Source organism: Pavona decussata, unplaced genomic scaffold (assembly GCF_977016875.1).
Source record: "Pavona decussata unplaced genomic scaffold, jaPavDecu1.1 SCAFFOLD_381, whole genome shotgun sequence".
NCBI lineage: Eukaryota > Metazoa > Cnidaria > Anthozoa > Scleractinia > Agariciidae > Pavona > Pavona decussata.
The window spans coordinates 1,400,153-1,425,262 of NW_028145755.1; the positions used below are offsets into that span (position 1 = coordinate 1,400,153).

The window sequence follows — 25,110 nt, forward strand, 5'->3', positions numbered from 1 at the left end:
GGATTTAAGTCAAGGAAACATACCAAAAAAAACTCTGAATGCGAGAAAAGGATGCAAGAGAAATACCGCGTTAAGACCAATATCTTTCACATATACCACACATGGACATTCAAATCTAAGCAGTATGCAAAATATTTGTTACTTGAACCTAGTTTAGTGGCTTTGCTCCCAAAAGTCTCCCGTAGCTTAGTGGTAGTGTAATCGAACTGTTTATGCGAAGGTCAATGACACAGGTTTGACTCCTGTTGGCAGAACTCCGATTTCTCATGTCCTGTTTCCGAGTACACCTGTACTCCTGTGTCGCTGGCTGACAAAATCCCCCTATCGTGTTTTCTTTAGGAACAGCGTATGGTGTATCTTGCCCGCCTGGAAAGTATTGCCTGCAGGGACAGCCGCCAATCGACTGCCCTGAGCACAGGTATCGCGACATTCCTGGTGGCGCTGACTTGGATGACTGCTTTCCATGCCCCGCTGGTTATTGGTGCAATCTCACTGGCATGGTTAACTACAACAACAGCAAGTGTCCAATTGGATACTTCTGCCCAAGCCAGCTTGGTCCTTCACTCTGTGGAGCTAGACGCCGTCGTGAAACACCGGGCGCAGGAAGCAGAGAAGACTGTGGTTTATGTCCGGGTGGTTATTACTGTCCTAATGATACTATTAATGTTCAGGGTGTACCTTGTAAGGCGGGGACGTATTGTCCCACTGGTTCGTCTTTGGAGCTCCTTTGTCCCGGGGGAGCTTACTGCCCTGGGAACACAAGTGTACCTATCTCATGTCCAGGTGTGTAGTTTGGAGAACTTCATTGCATAGCTGATGCTAGTAGTATATTGTCACGCATGTTAGCAACATAAGCTTTAGTAGTGTGAATTTTCATTTGAAGATTCGCACTATAGCCTTAAGCCCTGTTCAAACGGCGCATGATAGTCAATGATAGTTGATGATAGTCGATGATAGTTAAAGCGCGCACGCTCGTTTGACCACCAACTATCATGCGCTATCATCGACTATCATCAACCATCATTCACTTTGAGCGTGTTCAAATTCTTCATGATAGTGATGATAGTGTTTCCCTTTTGACCAAGCGCATGATAGTTGGTGATAGTTCTTCGGTCAGCTGTTTTCTCCACCAGCGCTCTCAAGATTAATTTTCAGTTACTTATTCTAACAACTGAAGGAAAACGAAGCAGGCAGCTGCTTTCTTTCTCCACGAAAAATTCATCCCTGCGAAGTTTTGTTTGCGATGTTGACACCCGGCAGGTGCCCGACACTAGAGGCTCACGGTAAACTATCGTCAGCTATCACGAGTTTCTTTGAGCCGTTTGCCCACCCGCTTGATAGTTGATAGTAGTGGATGATAGTTTTGACTATCATCAACTATTATCGACTGTCATGCGTCATTTGACCAGGGCTTTAAACGTCATTCCACACATTTTACCACAATACCTCTCAAACTTAACACAACCAACAGACACATAGAAAGGCATATTTTTCGCAAAAAATGTACCTATACTAACAACGTTGTGTATGCTAGGTTTGAAGTTTATAGAACGTTTCTAAGCGTTTTTTTTTTCTCAAGCGCCTTTAGCGCCTTTCTCTTTCTCTTTAGTGCCTTTAGGGTCTGCGTACGCTAAGAATTGTGGTTAAATGTACCAGTCACCATCTTTTCTGGTATGGTGGACTGGGACCAACTTCCACTGGATTATAAAGAGCACCTCAAGATAGCGCTGCCCGGTAGCTTTCGTTACTGTACGCAAAGTTAGAACCAACTTGTACAGTACAATAAACAGCACCACAAGAAAGTACTGTTCAGTAGTTTTCATTTGAATGGTCACACTTCAGGATTTCATCCAGACTCAAAAGTGAGAGTCACCTTGTATAGCATAATAAACAGTACCACAGGAAAGTACTGCTCAGTAACTTTCATTTGAATGGTCACACTTTAGGTTTTCATCCACAGACTCAAAAGTTAGAATAATCTTGTACAGCATAATAAACAGTACCACAGGAAAGTACTGCTCAGTAGCTTTCGTTTGACTGGTTACACTTTAGGGCTTCATTCCCATTTCATCCACACTTAGTTTGGACTCACCTTGTGCAACAAGGCGTCGCATTTAAGTCGATGAACTGTGATCCCTCGTCAGTGGCACTCCCTCAACCTTGATGGCTTGCACGTTTTTCCCTTTTATGTAGATACAGATTTACTGTAATGTTTGTTCGATTTTATTTCTTTTCGCACAGGTGGTTCTTACTGCCCTAATGGATCAGAGTTCCACATCATCTGTAGTTATCCAAATTATTGTCCTCCAAATAGCGTTCAAGAGCTCCCTTGTGAGCTCGGCTATCGGGCCCTCAACACCTCTGGTCTCCGCGACTCCCACAAAGATCATTGTGAAATATGTGAACCAGGGAAGTACGGCAATGATCCACAACGCCGCTTCTGTGCCCAGTGTCCTGCGGGTTACTTCTGCCCAATTGGAAGCAAGAGTCCCACAACAAATCCATGTCCTGAAGGCTCATACTGTCCAGCGGGTGTTGGGGCACCACAGTCGTGTCCACCCGGTACTTACGGTAACCGTTCCCGCGCAACCGCGGAATCGGATTGCTACGCATGCCCGCGAAACACGTTCAATAATTTAGAGAATCAGAGAGCTTGTCTCCCTTGTGGTAGTTCTTCCTTATCCGAGGAGGGCCAGACATTATGTACCTGTCTTGGCAAGTCCAGGTCATTCCAGGTGTCAGACGGCTCCTGTATTTGTTTGTTGCGGTACTTGTTTGATGATCCTTCGTCCAAAGAAAGAGAAGAGGGTAACAGTGCCTTGGACTGCCGGCCTATGGTTTGTGAATTTTTTTTTTCATTTACCCCAATGTCTTTTATTTTCCCGCGGTAGGATTCACAAATGCTATAGAGTGTGTGCACGACGGCCATGTTGGAGGACCGAAACAATACAATGATTTTCCTTTGGGAAATATATTCTATTTTTATGCAAATATCTTCTATTGATTTAGTCCTCCAACATGGCCGCCGTGCACACACTCTATACAACATTGGCATCTGCAATTTTTACTGGTAAAACTTCGTAGATGACTGACCTAAATTAAGTGACAAAAAGTGCAAAGCTTGCTGTCAATACAGAGTTTAAGAATGGCGTTCAAAGACAAACGGCAATAGTGAGGTTCGCGTTTATGTTTTCTTGAAAAAAATGAGTACATAGATGAGTATAGTGCAAACCAATTCTGGCCTTTGATGTCAATGCAAAACTACTTGATTTTACTGAGAAACTGAAAACAGCGAGCAGCAAATGAAGGGTAAACATGGTCACGTGATCATTTCTTCAGTTTAATCGTAAACGGTATTTTAAATCTCTTTAACAGCACATGTAATAAAAGGCAAACCTATGTTGGGAGTATTGAATTTGAAGATGAAGAATTACTTCTTCATCTACAATGGAGGACAGATGTCCTTGGGACAGTTGCTGGATTCCTTTCAAATTTGCGTGTTTTACTCTCCCCGTCATTATTATGACCCTTTACCTACAGCTCCACCTCCCCCCCTTCCCCCAGGCAATGTTGAAAAGATCTTAGCGAATATCGACATTTATTTTGCTTGTGTAACGTCTGTTCAACCCACCCAGTTCAACATTGTTTGGGGGGGGAGGGGGAAATTACTGCGAAGTTTGCTGCTATTGCGTTTACTGTCCCAGCACTTTTAGCCCGCATTGTAGTTTTTTTCACCTTTAAGGAAAAAATGTTGGAGTTTTTATTTGTAAAACCATGAATTGACCAAGCCACACTTACGCAGCACCATATTTTCTCTTTATTAATGACAGCCGAGGTGGCCTCTCTTATAAGCCTGGTGGTTTCTTGAGGTCTCCTCGTCATTACCTTGACTTGTAATTTGAATGTTTTCTTCTTGACTAAGGCAATTAAATGACGATGATGATGATGGTAATGATGAGTCCAGAAGTTAGAGTCACCCGAAGATAAAAAGCATTTATACGATCTTGTTGTGAATTAGTCTCGCAACTGTAAGAGGCGTGAAAACAGCTATCGCTCTCAAAGGGTTAATTGTGACCAGCAAATAATTTCTCCTTCAGTACAATAGAGCGGTTTTCAATTGAGTGTGGTTTTGCATTACTACGCTCTGTGATTGGTTAACAAAACTCCCGCCACTTTCTCAACCAATGGGAATCTAAGCCAAAACCAATCGTGTTTTTAGGCCGCACGCTTTTTCCCGCGCTTGGCGCCAGTTACATGTATTTGCTTCGAATTCTGATTGGCTCGTTGTGTTGTTTACATCTGTTGCGATTGGCCAGAGTAATTATTTTGGTTGGGTTAGGGCTTACGACATTCAATTAGAAACCGTTCTATAACGACTCAATCAAACCATCCAAGTCGTGAAAATGAAGGAAATGATTTCCAAACACTAATTCTCCCTAGTAGTTCCATAAGAATTTATGGTAAAAAGGAGGAGAACTTGTGTGTTGATACTGAGAGTCGTCGCTTTGTTTCAGGATGCTGATAGATGTCCCAGTGGCGAAGTGTACCGTTTCTCTGACTGGAAATGCGTAAACCCAGAAACTGAGAATGAGGTTTGCAATAAACGCTGCAAAGACGAAGGGGAAAGGGAAGGAACATTCAACACTAACTTTGGAGTCTGTATTTGTACTCATGCTAATGAGTGTGATGATGAATGCGAGAAAAACAGACCTAAATGCTCCTTGAAGCTGAATGCGGACGGGCAGTTATCCTTGAAATACGCCGCCGTCGATGGAAGTTCTTCCACGTTTAACACTCCGTCATCATTAGGAATCAGTAATCACGATATTGACGAACACCCTTGCCAGTTTATCTTTTTCGACTCAGACCGCAAGTTGTCGGCGTTTATTCCTAAGTCTCTTGAGGATGTGGAGAATGAAAACCAAGGGCAAACTCCCGCTAGAAGAAGACGACGTGCAGTGGGTGATAACACAACGAGCGCTACTCCTAATTCTGGCTTAACGATACCAAACCCGATTATTTGCTTGACGTATGGAGACTCGTTGTTGTTTAAGGTTGAGATCAACGAAGTAAACCGCAGTCTTAGCCACTACCCCCGCTACCGCAAGAATCATTTATCAAACACGAATGACAAGTTTGATTATGGTAACTTCAGGCAGCTTCACTCGCTGGTGCAAGAATCCAACAACAGTCTGTCATACTTCGTTCACGTTTTCAATCAAAATGGAACTTTTGTGTTTTACGACAATGCGGAGCCTACCCGAGAGATGTATGTCACGGTGAAAGAGCAGGGGTCTAGTTGCGCTGGTTTCACTGTTTCACCCATTACAAAGAGCGCTTTGAACAAGGTTGGCGTCGGCACCACCCAGGTAAAAGCTTACGTTCCATTAGACTTAGTTACAACAAAAACAACAACCTTATTTTCACATTTCCTTTTAAGATAGTATTAATACATATATGAATATTTAGTTAATTTAAAGTTTTAAAAACATTAATGTGGATAACAAAACATAAATATCTAATGTGGAAACGCCTAGCGCCTAAGTAAACCATATAGTTTTCTAGGTTAGACACTAGTCTTGTAAATAAGCATTTTTAATGTAAACATCTTATATACATATTCAACACACACACTCACAGACGACACATGCACTGCTCATACACTGACTGTTATAATAAATAAATTAGAGGAATTTGACTAGCTAGGTCATTATTTTTGCTTTGATAGTAGGTACTGTTTAGCTTTTGTAGGGAAATTTGAAATACTGAGATCTTTGTTCCTTATCATCGTCGTCGTCATGATCGTTATCATCATTATTATTATAAAAGCAGGAAGCTCACATCACCTAGGTGCTCTTCATTGGGGCCCTGCTAGTAAAAATAAAATAGCACTGTCGAAATAACATAAATATTACATTGGTTTAAAGAAAACGACAAAACTTTTAAGTTTGCAAAACATGTTTCGACATAGACTTCTGTCATCATCAGTGACTTAATGTACAAAGCGTTTGAAGTTGAATTTATAATAAGTAGACAAAAATGCTAATTATGATAAACGGTGACAACAAAATGAACATGAAACGTGACAATGTGAGAATTATTATATATTGAATAATATAATTATATTATATTGAAATATTACATTGTAAAAACGGTAGGGAAAGTAATAGAATATTCAAAAATATTACATTACAGAATTATGAAAATTGATAAGAACCATACTATCTTAAGTGTAAGCGCCGTTATGATTACGTTTGATATGATAATCTTTATGATATGATATGATAATCTTTATTTATCCACGGTACAAAATTCGTCAGCTTTAAAAATGCTAATGCTAATATGATAAAAATATTTAAATAAAAAGAAAAAGCTGCTTTCCACGAATGCCGTGCCTTACAGTTCTTTGAGTAATCGTTTAAATTGCCCAAGGGACTCTGCTTCTCTTAAGTTACAAGGAAGACTGTTCCAGAGAATGGCGCCACTATAGCTGAAGCTGTTTTTGTAATAGTTTGTGAAGCGTTCCCACTGAGATATAAGCGACATAAACGGCGCTTATGATCATGATCGTTATGTCGCTAGTGGGAACCAAGCCTAAGAGCACCTGTGTTCACACGACAACAGCCCCGTTATTTGTATAAGCATAAAGTAAACTTTTTTAGGGTAACAGAGGTCAAGATTTATAGAGCGGTTTTCAATGGAGTGGTGTAAAACTAAAACCAAAGTTATCACTCTAACCAATTACAGCCGACGTTAAGAACACAATGAACCAATCAGGACTCGAAGCAAACACACGTAACTGGCGCCAAGCGCGGGAAACGCGTGTGTAAGGCAGGATTGGTTTTGGTTTTGGTTCTGATTGGATGAAAAATTGGAACGAGTTTTGCTAACCAATCAGAGCACAGTTAAGCAAAACCAAAGCAAGCAAAGGAAAGTACTTTTGACAAATACTAAAATACTACGCAATAATAGTAATAATCAAAGATTAGGGAGTACGTTCGATCCCAGTCTCTCTTTCCTTTGCCAACTTGGTGATGATGTCATCCGCCCCTGCAAAATCTGCGGGGGATGCCAGATACGCGACCCCAAGATCCATTCATTTATTCGTTGATCGATTGATTGTCCCGTAGAATCACGATTCCAAAGAGCAATTTGGAGATAATTATTTCTCGTCGCACGTAGTTTTTGGCTCTCGATTGCTATGGGTGACCATTGATTTCAGCTGTGCCCTCATCAACTATTAAGCGTAGTCTAAACCTTAATTTATTTCTATGCAATTTACGGTAGAGCTGTCTGTTTTAGCACTAACATGTGTGTTCTCTGTTTATCAAAAAAGCCCCAGAATCTCAAGCCGAACTGGGGCGTGATCTGGGGTATGACCATCTTCATGTTAGTGTGCATCATCATGCTCGTTATTGCTGTCATCATCTGGCGCCCTAAGAGCATTGGACGATACCCTATCCGAGCACTAAGGCCCAAATACACAGCGCTTGGAGCGCCCATACCGGTTGTACCAATTCCAGGTGGGTATTGTCATGGCGATTTTGCTGTATGTTGCTCAAAACTGCTCAACTATTTGACGTAGAGCCTCTCTTCTAACATGAAATTGCTCTTACAGCACTGGGGAGAAAATATGAAATGACTTTTCCGAGATAGAATAGACTATAATCAGTATTTAGCAATTTTTTCAAAATACTCAGAAGGAAGTTGAAAAAAAATGGCTAATTTTTTTCAAGTTGCAATCCATTTCCATCCTTGCCATCTGCAGACAAAAATGATTGGTACTAGTTTCTGTGCACTAGTAGGGTTATTGTTAACAATACTGAACCATTATTTTAATATTCCAATCAATACAAATATGTTTTTCGCTCTTCATAGGTGACACCAAAACTAGGCGACACTGCTTCTTTAAGTAATGTGGCCCTGAATTTGCAGTAATCAAATGATGTGAAACAAAATATGTCGAAGCAGTGTGCACCGAAGCATAGTTGAATAGGCAAAGAGAGACCTACAAAAAAAATATGTAGGCTTGAACGGGATTGGAAGCCAATGAGCCCATGACCCTTTACGTTTACATCTATTATATTTTAGTATAAATCTACTAGTGTTCTATCACGAATGCGGTTCTCTGATTGGCTACGCTGTGATAGATAGTGAGTAGCGGTTTTCAACAAAATGGCGGCCACTTCATCACGTTTTCGAAGTGTCTGCGATGAAGATATAGATAATTTACTTGTTTAGTTTTGCACGACTTGTAGGTTTATACTAAAACAATAAGATTATTAGCTCTCGATTCCTATCGCGTGATAGCTGATTCGGGCTGCGCCCTCATCAGCTATCACGCGATAGAAATGGAGAGCGAATAATCTAATTGTTAAATATTGTTTACAGGTATTGATGATCACGTGTACGATCTGGGTCCTCGAGGGTCCCCAGAGGGGGCCTCATTTGACTCCCCAAACGTTCGTTTTGAACTGGAGAACTTCAACGTGCGTACATTGTACGATAAGCTTGAGGATCAGACCCTCCATGTGTCATCACAGCTCGCGCGCCATCAAGCAGACCTAAGAGCGTTTTACGATCGAATCAGCCAACAAGCTGAGAAGCTCAAGGGAATGCTTGACAGTATGGATGTATCTGCACTCATTAAAGCAACGAAAGAGGCAGGAAGAGCTAGAGGAAGTGAGGTATGGTGGTCTAGGACCGATTCTGTGAATTCAGGGGAGGGTGGTGGTGGGGGGGGGGGGGGGGGGTTGAAACAGAGGATGTAAATCTGGTAGAAAGTTGACGGACGCACAGCAAAAACTGTGTTCGTGATAGGGTTAGGCTCTGTTTCTAGCCGTTTTGTTATGCCTGAAGTTTTACCGCCTAGACAAACTGCTTAGCTAAATGGGTTTAAATTGAGCGTTTGTTAGGACTAGAAGCAGTAACAATATCATACGGTAGTAAACGACATAGGAAGTGGAAGTGCAAAGGTGTGAGTATAATACAGTACAGTATTTGAAAGAATTGTAGAAAGTAAGATCAGAATATCTGGTAGAGAATTGGAATTTAAACACTTGATCTGGAACGAAAATTATCACACGTCAAACACACGATGAGAAAGGAAATGGGCGATAGCTCCAACTTACAAAAATGAAATGATACTGCATGGAAAACTTATGGTCCTTTACCTTGCAGGGTGGTTCCTCTGAAGAGCACCAAGAAAGCGGCGTAGGTGAACCTAGTAAGAGATATGGTATGACCGCCGGCGGACAGGTCAGAGAAGAGGAACTTATGGCGAGTCTGCAGATGTTGCTGGAGAAAGTCGAGAAAGGACAATTCGCTATGGGGCCTGGTGAGAGCAAGATATGTTTAGCAACAATGTGAAGTTTTGTTGAGATCTGCTTCGAAGTCAAAGAAATATAGAAATTTGAATTTTCCGGTACTTACAAAGAAATGTTTGCGGGCGGGCTGCCACTCCCCGCTCTATAACTTTGTAAAAATTTCATCTTTTTTCATAAATCTATATTTCCTCAAGCTAAGATCAGATCTCTACGAATGTTCATCTTTTGGGTAAAGTCAGTATGGCGAATTCACTTCTGAACTCGTATTCAGCTGCATCAATAAAATTGCGACGCTAACCACGAACTGTTTAATCAATCGCAACATTAGCAAACACGTGAGAGCAAATCATGGTTGGTTATGGATGTACTTCTAATTCGTTGGTAAAAGGGGCGCAATCACAGCACAAAAAGTTGCGAAAAATGCAGATGAAGCAACCTTGGATGCTTTTGGCACGCAGGTGAAAACTGCCTTTACGGATGAAAGTTGACTGACCAACTGACTGATGGTCGAACGGACGGAATACTGAATAAACACTGACTGAATAACTCATTGACACATTGTCTGTCTGTCGTTTTGCCATTTGGGGGATTAATCTTCTCTGCTGACTTAATCGATGACCGATTGCTTGCTTGCTTGCTTGCTTGCTTGCTTGCTTGCTTGCTTGATTGCTTGCTTGATTGATTGATTGATTGATTGATTGATTGATTGATTGATTGATTGATTGATTGATTGATTGATTGATTGATTGATTGATTGATTTAGTTAGTTACAGCTGCAGATTCTTTAGTGGTAAATTCGACTTTGTTCATCCCTTAACCTTTTTTTTTTGTAGGCGTGGTTTCAGGCACAAACATCACCCTTCCAAGCTCGAACGTGGTAGTTATGGGTGGAGGACCTGCTGCATCCATGACAACTGTCACTCAGCCAGCCGCTGGCCAGACCGTAGTTGAGGTACACGCAGGTGAGGCTCCCGGCATGCAGTGGCAGGTCCAAGGAACCAGTGATGTCAGTGAGTTCTTACGCAAAATGAACGCAGAGCGCATGCACCTTGAGCAGCAGATTGGGCGAGAGGAAGAGACCGCTGTACATAAGCTGCTGAAAGAACAAGTAAGGCTCAGAAATTTTAGCAGAACACGGAGATTGGTTACGGGATTTCATCAGAAGTTTTTTGAAATTATTCACTCGGATATATTTAGCCTAACAGTGTTGATTGCACACTCGATTAACTGACGAAAATTGGAAATTCCAAGTTTGTTGATGGCTAACTACTGAGATTTTGGTGACATTCGTCAGGGATTACATTTCCACTGCCCCAGATCACGCGTCCGCAATTCAACTGAAACCTTATAACACGGGCAAATTGATTTTGCATTGAATTGCTGAAAGTGGTTCCAGTATTTTGTTTTTAGCTGTTCCATATCTTTTATAAGCAAAAACACGGAGCAGTGCATTAAAACACAGTAACTTACTTAGCTGCAAAACTGGTTAACAAAGAAAACAGGAAAGAAGTAACGGTTTACAGTGTTCCATGATTTAAAAGAAATAGATAGATGCATGATGATCCAGTCAAACCTCGTTATTACGGACACCAAGGGGATAGGAATAAGTGTCCTTATTATAAAGGTGTCCGTTGTAGAGAAGGAGGCTTTGTATGGATTTAGGTCTCTCAGGGACGAAGTGAACTGTCCGTAATAGAGAGGTGTCCGTATTATAGAAGTGTCCGTAAGGAGAGGTTCCACTGTACTGGTAAAGGCAAAACTAAGGGTGCTTTCCATTTTCGCCAATGGAGTGTACCGATTTGAAGGATAAGTTTTACCGTAGACCTTCAGATTTCTTCAAAATAGCCCGTACCATTTTGGTAGTGATTATTTTTTAAGATTTTGCAGAGTACCATCCCTTCAAAATGATGCATTCGATTTACAGACTGGCTGGCCTGGTCTGCCAGTTCTGGAAAATGGAAAACGCCCTAAAGTAGATATTTTTTGGTTAATAGGAAGAAAAACGCGCCGAGGAGATGAAGAAACTGGCAGAGACATTAGCGGACAAACTATCGGCAGGAGATTTGAGCGAGGATGAAATGAAAACGATTATGGATGATCACGATCGACAAGTGGCTCAGTTGGAAGGTGTATTAGCAGCGGAGAAAGACAGGCAAATGGCTGCACTCCGAGAAAAATTGAGACGACGAAGAGAAGAAAAAGAAGCCGCCTTGCTTAGGAAACAGAAAGAAGAGGTAAACACAGACTTTCTAGTCTTCTCGGATAAGAACGATAAACCGTAGGTCCTGTCTCGTAACACTTGTTCGTAATTGTCTGTGGGACATAAAAGAACCCACACACTGTTCGAAAAGAGTAGGGGCCGTAGTCCAGGTGTGGTGGTCTTTCTCTGTCTCTGATTTCATCTGGCTTTCACATTCATGCGTGGGTTGAGTGGGTGGGTGAGATCAAAATATTAATTAATTAATTAATTAACTAATTTATTTATTTATTTATTTATTTATTTATTTATTTTGTTAGCTCCGCCAACAGACAATACGTTACAATAATGATCAACAACTTACAGAATAAAATAAGAACTCAAAATGGCAGGGAACCCGCCACTGATAGCGGACGGACTGCCAGGCTGAAAATATATGAACTACTTTCCCACTTCCGGGGCTAACCATTGTCGTTCTCGTTCAAAAGGCTGAGAAATCAAACATTCGTCTTGATGATGTACCACCGCTGGTCAGTGCAGATACAATACTGAAGACTCAAGAAGGCTTTCAGGATGTCATTGTGAAGGAGGAGACAACTGGGCAGGCACGAGCAGAAGAACAACTCTCCAATGAACAAGCAGAAGCCTACCGCCGGCAGATGGGAGACAAGTTCTGTGCTATGGTGGTAAGGAGCTTCTTATACAACTCTTTATTGCGTGGTAAAAATGGACTGTTTCATCTTGAGATTCAAAAGCTAGAACCGCCTTGCACAGGAAAATAAGTAGCACCACAGGAAAGTACTGCTCAGTAGCTTTCATTTGAATGGTCACACTTTAGGATTTCATCCACAGACTCAAAAGTAAGAACCATTTTGTACAGCATATAAACAGCATCACAGGAAAGTACTGCTCAGTAGCTTTCATTTGAATGGTCACACGTTCATCCACCGTCTTAGGGTTAAACCCGTTTTTCTTGTTTTATACCAGGATGACCTTGTAACATCCGGGTCTCTATACGCTGATCAAGCGGAACAAATCAAGCGAGAGCAAATGGAATTGGAGGAGAAGATGTCACGTGATCTGGCTCAGCAGCGCGCCCAGCAGACAGCGCTGCTAAAGGAAAAGCTTGCGCAGAGGAGGAGAGAGCGAATGAAGAAGCTGAAAGAACAGCAGGAGCTGGAAAAAGCCAAGGTAAAATACACAGTTCTTTACGTCATGAAAGGTTATAGGTACTTTCATGTCTTAGCAACGTTTGAGCAGCTGTTGAGTGAACTCGAACACAATAGCCAAATAAGAATCTGCAAACAGGGGATTCTTACAGGAGCTGCCGGTCTCATTGTTTTCTTGCGCTCAAGATGGCAAGGATTTAGTGAATTAAGAGAAAATTAGAGTTTTCGTGTAGATGTACATTAGAACTACGGGGAGCAGGGATGGCGCAGTGGTGAGAGCACTCGCCTCCCATTAATGTGGCCCGGGTTCGATTCCCGGAGTTGACGCCATATCTGGGTTGAGTTTGTTGTTGGTTCTCGTCCCTGCTCCGAGGGTTTGTCTCCGGGTACTCCGGCTTTCCTTCCTCCACAAAAACCAACATTTCCAAATTCTAATTCAACCAGGAAACAGTGGACGAATAACCACTCTGTGGATGTGCCACTGAAATTCCCATTTATTTATTTATTTTTATTTATTATTTATTTATAGACGTGGTTTTGAATGTCGACAATGTAGAGAGACGTGACAACAATTTTCATGTAACTGGTCACGTAATGTTGTCACGCATCAGATTCTGAACTTGTCACATAATTCTTGCAGGTCATCAGCGAGGGTGGTGACGTAGAAGCGTTACTGAAGCAGCAGGAGCAAGAGACAGCTGCTCTTGAAGCCAGTTTTGAGGCAGAGGAGGCACGCCACACGGCAGAGATTGTCAAGAAACTCAACGAAGAACACATGGACAATGTTCAACAAGCTCACAGGGCTTTGCTGGAGAAGGTGCGTTTGTTTGAAACGATCTGACTTTAGAATGATGTATTATTCAGTGAGTGGGACAGGCAAACTCGGAAAAATGAAATCCGAGTTCTCCCAACAAGAGTCAAACCTAAGACCTTCCGATTACTAGTTCGGATGCTCTACCACTGAGCTACAGGAGACTTGTGGGAGCTAGGGCCATTAAACTAGGTTCATGGGACAAACATCCAGTATACTGGTATTATCTGAATGTGAACGTGTCGCATAGGCGTAATGGAATAAATGTGATGGAATATTTTTAGCGTACAATTGATGATAATTTCTGTGCTTAAGCTATTCATCTCACACTTACAACCCAAGAGGCGTGTTTTTACGGTGGTTGTTGGCTCTGTCCTTCCTTTGATTTTGTAGTTTCGTGTCAGTAGTAAAACTAAAAGAGGCAACTGCTTATCAAGTCTGCTTCGGTTCAATTTCAGTTCACCAAAGACAATCTTGATGCAGTTCTGCAGCAGCAGATAATGGATCAGTTTAGAAAGGATAACGAAGCTCTTCAAGATCACCTGGAACAACGAAAGCTAAAATCTCTGGAAGATACCAAGGTAATAACCAGGATTGTATTCTACGTGGTGCCGTGACTATTTCTGATTTGTCTGTAAGGGTCACACCTCTTTGGAAAGTTTTACGAAAATTCCCTTTCACCGGTAAAACCTGTTTGGTTTCTTCTTTGTTACAGGCCAAACTTGCTGCTCGGCGGGCAAGGCGACAAGAGGAGGTGCGCCGACAGTCAGAAGAGTCAGCTGCTAAGCGGATACTCGAAGAACAGAGCCAGGCCATCGCGGCCAACAGGCCAGTGGATGCAGATCACGTCATTGTTCCTGACGTCATTATTCCGCGTGAAACGTCAGAAGAAGAGGTTGGAGCTTGTTATTTTCGTCTTTGTACGATTTAGTTCACTTCAGTTCATATTCAAGACAACACGAATAAGATCCTACTCACTGTCCCTTGTAATTCCGAAAATTGTAATTGCATTGCTACATGAATTCTATTTTTAGCAAATCGGGAGCATGCTCGTCGTCTCACGAGGCGAAATTTGTCTGATTTTTTTTTTTTTTTTTTTTTTTTACCTTTTTCTAATTTGCTTTCACATTTTATAAGATTTTTCTTCGTTGGGGGCTGCTTACATGGGAGGAGGAAGACCCTAGAACTAGGAAGATCTTACAAGGCGGATCATGCTAGCGCCATAGGTTTTCCGTATTTAGTGTACATGCAAAAGGTTGCACTTGGCTCTAGCTGAGAGACAGGAAGATCCTAGCACCATGTAAACTACCTTCGCTCAGAAGGTCCTAGCACTAGGGCCAAAAAAAAACATGGCGGCGTCCAGGCATTCAGCTTCTTAAGGCCGACAATTTCGTCTGAAAGTTCTGCATGTAAACAAAACGAAAAATGTTTTCGCCTTCTAGGATATTCCTCCCTCCATGCAAACAGCCCCTTAATTTGTGGAAGTACGATTATTCATGATTCTATTTGTGTTCAGTTTTATTCTCAGCTTGAAAATGTAATCTACTTGTCAATTGCAGGCACTACGCAACGAACAGGAGCGGACATTAGCTGACATGCGCGAGAGACATGAACAAGACACCCACAAGATGAACGAGAAACTAGAACGTGAATTGGTGGCAGACGAGGAACAAGCTGTCGAGCTGTTGGAAGCAGAGAAAGGACGACGACTCAGAGAGTTGAAGGACAGACACGCGGCAGAACTCGCGGCAAGATCAAAGGATATGTCGCCAGAGGAGGTGCAACAGGTAAAATGATCACGTGACTAGCGTTTTCCCGCCCTTGTGGTGGGCTGGTTTCTTTCTCTTCACGGGTGAAGCCTGGTGACTACCTTACGGGACATTTTCGCAACATCAAATTTTTGCGTTGGTTGCGCGAGGTTTTTCAAACCGCGATAACTTTAAGCTGCAAGTCGCTTATTTAATCGAAAATTTCATCAAATTCTAAAAAAATACTGTAGTTGTGATTTCGAAAAACAAAAGCTCCCATTTGACTTGACTGCGACCAGTCAGACTGGTAGGCTGGTTTAGTGATCACGGTTTTCTCACGCCGCACATAATCTGTTTTCAGCTTTTGGCCACTCATCAGCAAGAGCTGGATGAAATCATGGAGAAGATGGATGCAGAAAGGCAACGACAGCAAGCTAATCTTCGTCAAAAGCTCCTAGAGAGAAAGAAACGGAAGCAAGACGCACAGAAACGAAAACAAGAACGAGAGATGGCCAAGGAACTACTGGAGCAGCAGAAGGAGCTCACTGAAGTGCGCTCTGAGCACGTGAGTAACATTACTATTGCACGTGAAGATCTCAAAAAAGGCACGTGGCACTGGTGAAATACTGTAAAATAAAGAAATGGCGATTTATTAGGTCGGTAATCAAATGGAATGATTCTTTTGTGGAAGAGAGTTTTTGCTGGAACAACACCTTTCTAACGGCAAGGGGCACGCCTTAAAAGTGTTGCTGAAGCGTAGGAGAAATTTGATAGGAAATGTGCGAAATATTTATATCACTAAGAAAAAATACGTGTCTTTTGTTTGTTGGCAGGTTAAGCAAGCTGAGAAACAAGCAATGATTGAAGGAATTAGGGAAAATGGGTCAGAAGCAGCCGAGTTTGTTATTAGAAAGGTAAGAGAGAAAATCTGTTTACTTTGAGGTGGATGTTGTTCATTAGGTCGTATTTTCCACTGGCTGAGGAACGAAATAAGTGGAAAATGTTTTCTCACATACCGCTGGAGCCTGGGTCCGAGGGGTTTTTGAGTCACGTGCTCAGTGTTATTTGTCAGTTGCTTTTTTGCTGTGCACCATTGCTGACGTATATTTCAGAGCCCCAGTTCCCACCCAACCCTTCGTTTGAGTTGATAAGATACACTCTGTTGGTTAGATATTCTTTATTAAGATTGCCAGCATAGAGTCTTACTAAGCTTATATATGTTGTTTAATATTACTGTATTTTTGCCTACATTACGTTTAATGTTAGGCTGTATTGGTTTGAGAAATAAAAGACTCAGTTGGCGGCGGTCAGCTTGACAATGGCTCCCAGAGGTGTGTGAGAATAACAATCAATTCAGTAAAGAAAATAAAGAAATGTATCTAAAACAATTTTGTTATTGACAGGTTCTCGAGAAGCGTCACAGCCAGGAGCTTAAGGATTTAGAGCGTATGTTCCAAGAAGAGAGAAAGGTGGCAGTGGATGAAGCGCTTGCCAAGATGGAAGAAAGACATGCACAGGAGAGCGATGAGCTACGCGCACTGAACGAGAAAGAGCTCAAAGAACTTGACAAGCAACATCTAAGCCCAGAGGACCTGCAACAAAGACGCGCGCAGTTACTGAATCAGCAACAGCTGCGTCAAAGCGCGCTGGATAAGAAACATGCGGAACAACGGAAACAGATACAACATGATGTGCTGTCTGACTGGGAAGTGAGGTTTGCTCGCGCCAAGCTGGAACTTAAGGAGAAGCATTATCAGGTTTGTAGCTATTAAAGTTGCAAATTTCTTTTTCTCTGAGGCTTAAAGGGGCACTGTGACGACGATTTTGGTGTCGTTTGGTCAAAACGCAAATATTTGACAAGGAACCTTTTTTGTCTAACATGAATTGCTGTTCGAGCGCCGGGAAGAAAATGCTTCTGGGTTTCTCCGAACAAGAACAAACTGTAATAAGTTTTTAGCAACAACACACTGGAAAAACTTTAAAAAAAGCCGGCCATATTTTGCAGTTGCAATCCATTTCCATCCTAGCCATCCGCAGCCAAACATAATTAATATTGTTTCTGTGCACTAATAGGGTTATTGTTAACAAATGTGGACAATTATTTTGACGATACTATCGATTCAAGTATGTTTTAATGGCTATTCGAAGTACACAAAAAATAGGCGACACTGCCCTTTCAAGCTACGCACCCTCTCTAGAAAAATGGTTTCTCATTGACCATAGGTCATGATGGGTACTATCCTTTCAAACCTTATTAATTCCCCCACCCCTCCCCTCCCCTTTAAAAAGACCTAAGATTTTTGTCCGGGAAAACTCGGGTTTTGCTGTAAAGACAACACCCATGCGATCCGCTCTCTCCACTAAAACAAACACACAGATTTAGACAACAGACATTGTGGATAGGGAATGTAATGAAAGCGAAACAGAATTTGGTCAATATTCACGCGTCAACGTTACAAAACTCTCGAGTTTTACCAATGACCTTACCTTTCTCCTCTCTCCCTCCCCTCCCTCAGGAATACGCTGATGCACTGAATGAGCTGACTCCGGAGCAGGCGGAAGAGCACAGGCGGTCGGTAGAGAAAGCTTTGGCGGCTGCGCGAGAACTTGAAGTAGTGAAACAGAAATTGGATGAACAGCGATTAGAAAACGAAGAAAAACTCAGACAGGAAAATGAAGGTTTGTTAACTTTGTGCGTTTTCTTAACACTTATCAATATCTGTAACGGGGTTAGTTTCAAAACAAACTGTGGTGCTTCGTCGGTGTGGAGTGGAGTGGAAATGAATGTTTGGTTTTCTCAAAAGAGTGGAAAAGGTAATCCAGCGACCGTAGAGATTCGAGTGTTGACGTTTCGAGCGTTAGCCCTTCGTCAGAGCGAAATCGATCCTTCGACTTGTTCGGCTTGTTTTCAAAAAATTCTAAAGTGGTTACTTTTGTTGTTTTAGCGTTTGAAACTGAACAACAGAAGAAGTTACAGAACGAACTTTCAGCCTTCGACAAACAGCTGGAAGAAGAAGCCGAGTTGGAGCAGAAGAAGAACGAAAAGGCGATCCTCGCTTTGAACGCTCGCAAGGAAGCGCTGTTGAAAGAAAAGAAAGCCAAGGTCAAACAAGAAATGGAGAAAATGAGCAAGCAAGGGTCGTCCAAGGAAGAGCAGGAAGCCATCTTGAAAGAACACAGTAAAGACTTGGCTAAACTGATGAACAAGATGGATGCGGACAGAATGAGAATGCAGAGCTCACTTGAGGAACGACTGAAGAAAAGACGAGAGGCTAAAAGACAGGCCAAGGTATGTTCGCTGAAGGGTAATGGCCGCTATTGAGAGTGGTCACTCGCGCTCGCATTTCTTTAAGCTTTTTGCTAGTGTCCCCGATTAGTCGAAACAGGACAGAAAAATCCCTACGGACAGACAACAAAAGGTTTATTGTCTTAAAAAATTTAAACCATAACAATAGGCAAAGTTTGATATGTGCTCTGCGCTAAATACATTGGCACTTAAATAAAGTGATTTTTTAATATTGTTGGAACTGAAAAGTATGAGGCGCACTTAATAGTTTGTGTTGGTATCTTGTAGGTCGACGAACTGACGAACCGAAACGAAGAAGAAAAGCGGGAATTTGAAGAGAAAGTGCAATCGGAACGCGACCGAGTACAAGCCGAAGAGGTGCTCGCCTTGAAGGAGAGCATCCATGTAGACAACCTCGTGGCCGCTACGATCGAGTCCGAAGCTGCACCACCTCCTCCACCACGAATGATGCCGGACAGTTATCGATTAGCGGCACCATTAAGCGAAGGTGAACTAGCGTCTTTGTTGCTGTCATCACCGCTGTACCAGAAGATCGAAGGCATCAAGTCTCTGTTGAGTGGTGGTGCCGGCAAGGGTGGAGCAAACTACAGTGCTCCCGGTAAGGACTGGGACTGACTTTGTTATGTAACGTAGGGCGCGTAAAATATGGGTTTTTTTTTTTTTTTTTGCTTCATTGTCGAAGTTAAAAGTACTGTCAACTTAAGGTTATAGTTTCCGAGGAATTTTAATATTCTTAAAAGAATGTTCGCCTAAGGGAACCTATCCGACCGAATATCAGGAGATAACAGAGACTTTAAGCATCGACGACGGGCACGGCAACGGCGACGGAGAAACCGAGGAAAGACTGAGGAGAGGACGCGGTTGCGTCGCGAAATTGGAAGCAGTTAAGCAGGCGCAATAGGACGACAACTTCCCTCGAAGAGGATTAAATACGATGAGCGCTTTCCATTCACCAAAACTTTTCGATTTGAATTTTCGGAAATTTCGGTCTCGAATGGAACGGGCTTATGCTCGGTCGGTTTCCACTTTTCGGGAACAGCTGTTCAAAAAGGTTGTCCTACATTTTCGAAAATCTTTTGCGGAGAAGATGCTGTTCCATTCGATTCCCACCCGAAATTTTTGTAATTTTTCGTCGAATTGAAAGCACCCATCGAGTCTTCGTTAAAAGAAGTCAGAAATCGATTTTAATAATGAAATAACCGATGAAGAATTTTTACTGCTGTTAACGAGAACGTGTTTGTCGCAGTTGCAGTTTTCCGATGTATAAACAATTCAGACCATTTGATATATTTTTAGGTCGTAATAAAAATCACCGATATAACTAGAAATAGCAACTAGATTAACATTAATTTACTTCAAATGTTCTGCATCGAAGGCTGGGATTTCAAGAAACGCTTTAGCAGTGCGAGCACGCGTGAGAATTTCTTTATCTTTACATCTAAAAATTTGAACTGAAACCTACGATATGACACAGTGGTTTGTGGTTTGGATGCTATTTTCGAGCAACATAGACTGTTTATTTTTCTCCAGCTTAAATGTAAATTAAAAGTTCTAGTTTGTCTTGTTTTGAATAAGAAAAAGTAATATTACACTGATGTTAGAGAGAAACATCGATAATTAGTGTCAGACTCGCAAGTCATTTCTAATTTTGCAGGCATCGTCACTAGTCTCACTAGCTTTCTGTCTTGTAACAGCCGACTGATGAAGTTATTATAGTTTCGGAAAGAATAAAACAAAAACTCAACGCGTACTTTTCCTACGGTTGCCTTAAGTGCCAAGCAATATTAAAAATATCATTTTTTGGGGGCGAAACGGAGGTAAAATATGTGAAATGCTACTCACGTTTTCGAGCAACGCCAAACGAAGCTTTCTCACGTCGGGCCCCGGAGCAGAACGTCTTGATATTTCCCGCCAGACATGCGCAATGTGACATTTGGGTTTTCCCTCACAATCTCACGTCGCCGTTGCCGTTCCCGTCGTCGATGCTTAAAGTCTCTAACGTTACCAAAGTAGGGGGGGGGGGGGGGTCGTTACCTCCATATTTAGAAGCTTCTTGCGTTTGGTACATTCGAGAATCGGAACTTTCGGGAGTTTGCAACTTTTAAATGTCTAAAACGTATACGAGTTATTTAGTTGAATTTAGATCTGTGAAAAGTAATGTATATGGCAATAACGTTCTTTTTGAACAACAATCTTGAGAATTTACACGCTATACGTCTTTCAAATATTTCTTCAGTGTTGTACATTTTACAGTCCCCGCTGTCTATACACATTCTCCTCCGCCGGACCTTACCACACAGTACCTCGCTATCAATCGATAAAACAAATCACTAAAATTCTTCATTGTTTTTCAGCTCCTGGCGAAGGTTATATCGACATCAAAGATGACACGCTGTGGGGAGGTGACGATGAACTTGTACCTGTCGATCTCAACACCTTACCTGCCCGCGCGTTCGTTACGTACAAGTTTGGTTCGTTCATTGTAGACTTGTTAGCCGTCCACTGCCACCATCTGCCTGTCACGCTTCTGCTCGCGGACAAACTGCCTCCAAACACGCATCTCCAGAGAAACGCCTTCCGCAACTCGTTCTTCTACGACGCTACCAACCGCATTTTGTACGTGCGCACGGAGCGGATGGACAACGTTGGAGAGTTCGTGTTAGTCTTGGTTCACTGTCTGTCACATATCGCTTGTGGCGACTTGCGTGACGACTCACATCCGGGCTTCTTGAAGGAGTTCCATCACGCCCTCGCCGTCATGTGCGATGACTTGTTCTTCGCGCGTTATCGCCGTTCTTCTGCGCTTGCGCGCACGCTGTCGTCACTTCCGACAGATGATGATCTAGAGAGTGCTAGCCGGATGTTGTTGGAGTCCGTATTTGGCGATGCCCATACAGAAGCTGACAAGTCAAACGTCGTGGAAGGACTCTTGGATGCGAAGCTACTGCGTGGTGCAAACAAAGACGGCGTGCATTTTACAAATGATGGCATCGTAGAGCGATTGTCAAAGTACAGCAATTTTGCCGTTGAATCCAAACTGCGCTCGTTCCTCGGTGATGTTGAAGATAAGGCTACTCAAGCTCGGTTGCAAGGTACAGAAGAGTTTATTGACAAGAGACTTAACGAGCTTCAAGGCCCACAGGCAAAAGAAAGGCCAATTTCACGCTATGTTCAGTCACGAGGCAATTTGATGTCACGCGGTATGTCACGGCAGATTTCCCGAGCGATGGCCACGTCACGCACTGCTACTGGTTTACCGATCTCTGGAAAATCACCCGCTGTTCGGCCAGTAGAAGACGAAGATCTTTACAAGACGTTCCTACAGGTATGTTCTGCCTTTGTTGGTCTCAGTTGTACCGTAACTAGGTTGTCTTTTGATTGTCGATAATAATTACTGTGTGATTGGTTTTTCGTTTCTTTAGCTCTTTAACAGTTACTGGTTAAAATATCTCGTACAACATGCCCTTACCATTCAGAAGAAAACGCTGTTTATTTCAACCAACCAGGAGCTTATCCTCGTTTTCTCGCTCTTGTCTTCGTTTCCGTGTAATTTCCCGCGCTTTTTACCCATCGCATTTTTTCCCGCGCTTTTTAGCCCTAGTTTCCCGCTTGCGCCACCAGTTGCTTGTTTTCCCGCGCTTACCTCCAATTGCTTGTTTTAGCTTCAAGTTCTGATTACTGGTGGTAGATGAGAGGTTTAATTAATGTATTACCTATGACATAACTTTACCATCACAGGTTCAAGTAGATGATATGGATGACACTGTAGACGCATTGAACCAAGAGTTTGCGCAGCTTTCCAGACAATCCCTCGAAATCACCACAAACCTACGAGAGCTAGAACAAGAACTACTGGCTCAAACAGACCTCTTCAGAGAGTCAGCGGAGGGCAGCATGGAACATGCGCAACACAAGAATGCTGTGCGTGAAACAACCACCAAGATCACCACAGCAAAGGCTTCGCTTGAGTCCATTGAACTGCAAAAGAGTAACTGCCTAGAGCGGCTGAACTTGTTCAAGAAAAGACTAGAGGAAAAACAAGCCCAGTTGGAGCAACATGCCAGTAAACCAGAGAGCGAAAGAAAACAACAAGCAGAGAGGAAACTACAGTCCGCCATTGGCAAGTCACCCAAGAAAAAGACGAAGAAGTAAACATTTGTAGAGTTTAGTTAGAATAGACGTAAGCTTACCAAGTGCTATCACGTCATAGTTTTGTATTATTTATTTGCGTTGATTGCGAAGTTATTTAAATGAACAAAACTTTAAAATGAGAGATAGTAGAACCTTGTAAAACCGGATCACGTACTGAACGACAAGAAAAAGTTATTTTTGTAATATTTTTGTATAAGTGAAACGATAGCAGTGCTAAGTTACAATCCTGATGTAGATGATCTTATTTCTGTATTCCAAGGTTTGGAATGATAATTTTCAACGCTTTTTTCACTCACTCACCTGGTTGACAACTAGTCGAGTGAATTTTATAATATTTACGTACCTTTTCTTATCAAGTAGAAAACATTAAGAAACACCTTTTGGTGTTAAAGTAATTTATAATTTAACATCAATTCAATACCATTCACGAAAATGTAAAATAAAGTAAGCATTTCTTAACGTAATAGTGTGGTATTTCGTAAGACTGAATAGAACATCCGTCATGTCTTGTTTTTGCTCGAGATGACAGTTGTAAATTCTTTGATTCCATAGCTTCAATTAAAAGTGTTTTTGTAGACAACTCCCTGGTCTCATCTCTTCAGCTATTTGTATTTCTGGTGGACCATTTTATGATTTTATACAGCGGAGAATGAACTTTCACAGTTACGTTCTGGACCGGCGGACTTGTTTTTAGGTCCAATTGTAGCCTAAGAGGAATTTTGGGGGTTTTATTAGACCATCGCCTAATCTCCTTGAATTGTCCCTGCGACTAATCTTTTTTATGAAATAGGTAGTTCACACGAAGGAACTTGGTCCCCGGGGCTAGTCGTGGGGACTAGTCGCAAGGGACTTGTCCCTTCGTGTGTGAATCAGCCATATTTTCACATAAGATCACTGTAATGACCTGTTATATCAAAGGAACAAAGCAAGTCAGTACGTTAGGGACCGTTCATTTTTTATGAGCATGGGGGGGCTGGTGGGATTTAGGGGGGGGGGGGCCACGAGAAAAAAAATGGCACTAAAGGGGGGGGCTACCAAAAAAAAATGAGTGAAAGAGGGGGGGGTCACCAGAAATAATTGGCTAGTAGGGGAAATTGAAAGTGGCTCAACACAGAAACAGATAAAGAAATTGAATATTATTTCAATTTTATTTAATGCGATTTTCCTAACCACTTTTAATTTGTTTTACATACTGAGGTCGAAATCTGCATTTTATATTAACAACAACTGAGGAAATGAAGCATATCTGTTGGAAAAGCAATAATGAATATAAACTGAGGTAGACACCTATGTTTGTACAAGTTCAAATTAATATAAAAACGTATCAGTCTCACTATTGAATCATCCTTGGGGGAGTAGTTTTCTACAAAGTGGTTGTACTCTGAACTATATCAATAGATTGTTTAATGTTCTTTTTAATAGTACTCACTTTTATAAAGACTGTTGATTAGTAAATTATTTGAACCCAGGAGTATCAGTTGACTCAGTAGTATGCCTAGTGTGAACATCCAGATTAGTTTTAATAATAGAACTGTTGTTGGTGACTTCAGTTGACGGTAAATCTGAGCCGTAAGCCATCTTCAGAAAAGCTTGTAACTGTCATTTTTAATAGCAGTACTTTAATATCCAGGCGCGTAGGAGGGGAGGTTCGAGGGGTTCGAACGAACCCCCTTTACAGATCAGTAATGGCGGAAGAAAAAGCACTTAATGAGAAGGTTGAGCAATTACATGAGGTGTACCATGCGAGAGAGTAGAATGTCTGCCCTGGTTCTAATGCATATCAAATATGATATGCCTGTCAATTTTGACGAGATAGTCAATTTGTTCGAAGGCCTACACCCGAGAATGATGCAGTTTACCAGCTTGGTGTATGACTATCAGTAGATCGAATAGCTATCAGAACTCGACAGGACGCGGAATGTACATTGAACTTTCTTGTTTAAGTTGAAACAATTATGCCGTAGGAATGATGTATATAGCTCAAAAAGCTGCTGTAAAACAAATTTGTGATTTGCCTAAAATGGGTCTCAAAATGCAGGAAATGAGGTTTCTGGGAACCTAGATTTTCAAAAATTTCCGGGGGAGCATGCCCCCGGACCCCCCTAGTAAGCAAGATTTGGGGCTCAACGAACACCCCTATCTAACCCTTACCTACACGACTGATATCTGTGCGTCCGCTGTTTTTTTCTGTTTAATATGACTCGTAATCGTTGATTGGTATGCTTCGATCCGTATTTTGTTAGTCAAATCTGTACGTGTATTAATTGTTTCTACTCGAAGGGGAGTAATTTCACGTTAACCATTTGCTTGATTAATTTTTATATTTTCTTTGAGAATCTAAATGGAAATTTAGGGTTTGTCGTTGCCGTAAACGTGTTGCTATCTATAAAACGTTTTTTT

General features: G+C 41.9%; 1 protein-coding gene across 4 annotated transcripts in view; it reads left to right on the top strand.

Moving 5' to 3' along the window:
• LOC146452017 (uncharacterized) overlaps window positions 1-23,290 on the top strand; it is a 96,244-nt gene extending 72,954 nt beyond the window's left edge. For all 4 annotated transcript variants that reach the window (XM_085098470.1, XM_085098471.1, XM_085098472.1 and 1 more), the window contains 22 exons: window positions 340-783; window positions 2,242-2,837; window positions 4,515-5,369; window positions 7,337-7,523; window positions 8,392-8,687; window positions 9,181-9,337; window positions 10,160-10,434; window positions 11,321-11,560; window positions 12,012-12,209; window positions 12,511-12,714; window positions 13,333-13,509; window positions 13,962-14,084; window positions 14,219-14,398; window positions 15,063-15,290; window positions 15,613-15,816; window positions 16,085-16,165; window positions 16,655-17,008; window positions 17,768-17,930; window positions 18,197-18,540; window positions 18,826-19,156; window positions 20,913-21,883; window positions 22,297-23,290. In XM_085098470.1, coding sequence (XP_084954596.1) covers window positions 340-783; window positions 2,242-2,837; window positions 4,515-5,369; window positions 7,337-7,523; window positions 8,392-8,687; window positions 9,181-9,337; window positions 10,160-10,434; window positions 11,321-11,560; window positions 12,012-12,209; window positions 12,511-12,714; window positions 13,333-13,509; window positions 13,962-14,084; window positions 14,219-14,398; window positions 15,063-15,290; window positions 15,613-15,816; window positions 16,085-16,165; window positions 16,655-17,008; window positions 17,768-17,930; window positions 18,197-18,540; window positions 18,826-19,156; window positions 20,913-21,883; window positions 22,297-22,710 — 7,022 coding nt within the window. In that variant the 3' untranslated portion in view covers window positions 22,711-23,290. The remainder of the gene's footprint in view (window positions 1-339; window positions 784-2,241; window positions 2,838-4,514; window positions 5,370-7,336; window positions 7,524-8,391; window positions 8,688-9,180; window positions 9,338-10,159; window positions 10,435-11,320; window positions 11,561-12,011; window positions 12,210-12,510; window positions 12,715-13,332; window positions 13,510-13,961; window positions 14,085-14,218; window positions 14,399-15,062; window positions 15,291-15,612; window positions 15,817-16,084; window positions 16,166-16,654; window positions 17,009-17,767; window positions 17,931-18,196; window positions 18,541-18,825; window positions 19,157-20,912; window positions 21,884-22,296) is intronic.
• Window positions 23,291-25,110: the final 1,820 nt, after the last annotated feature.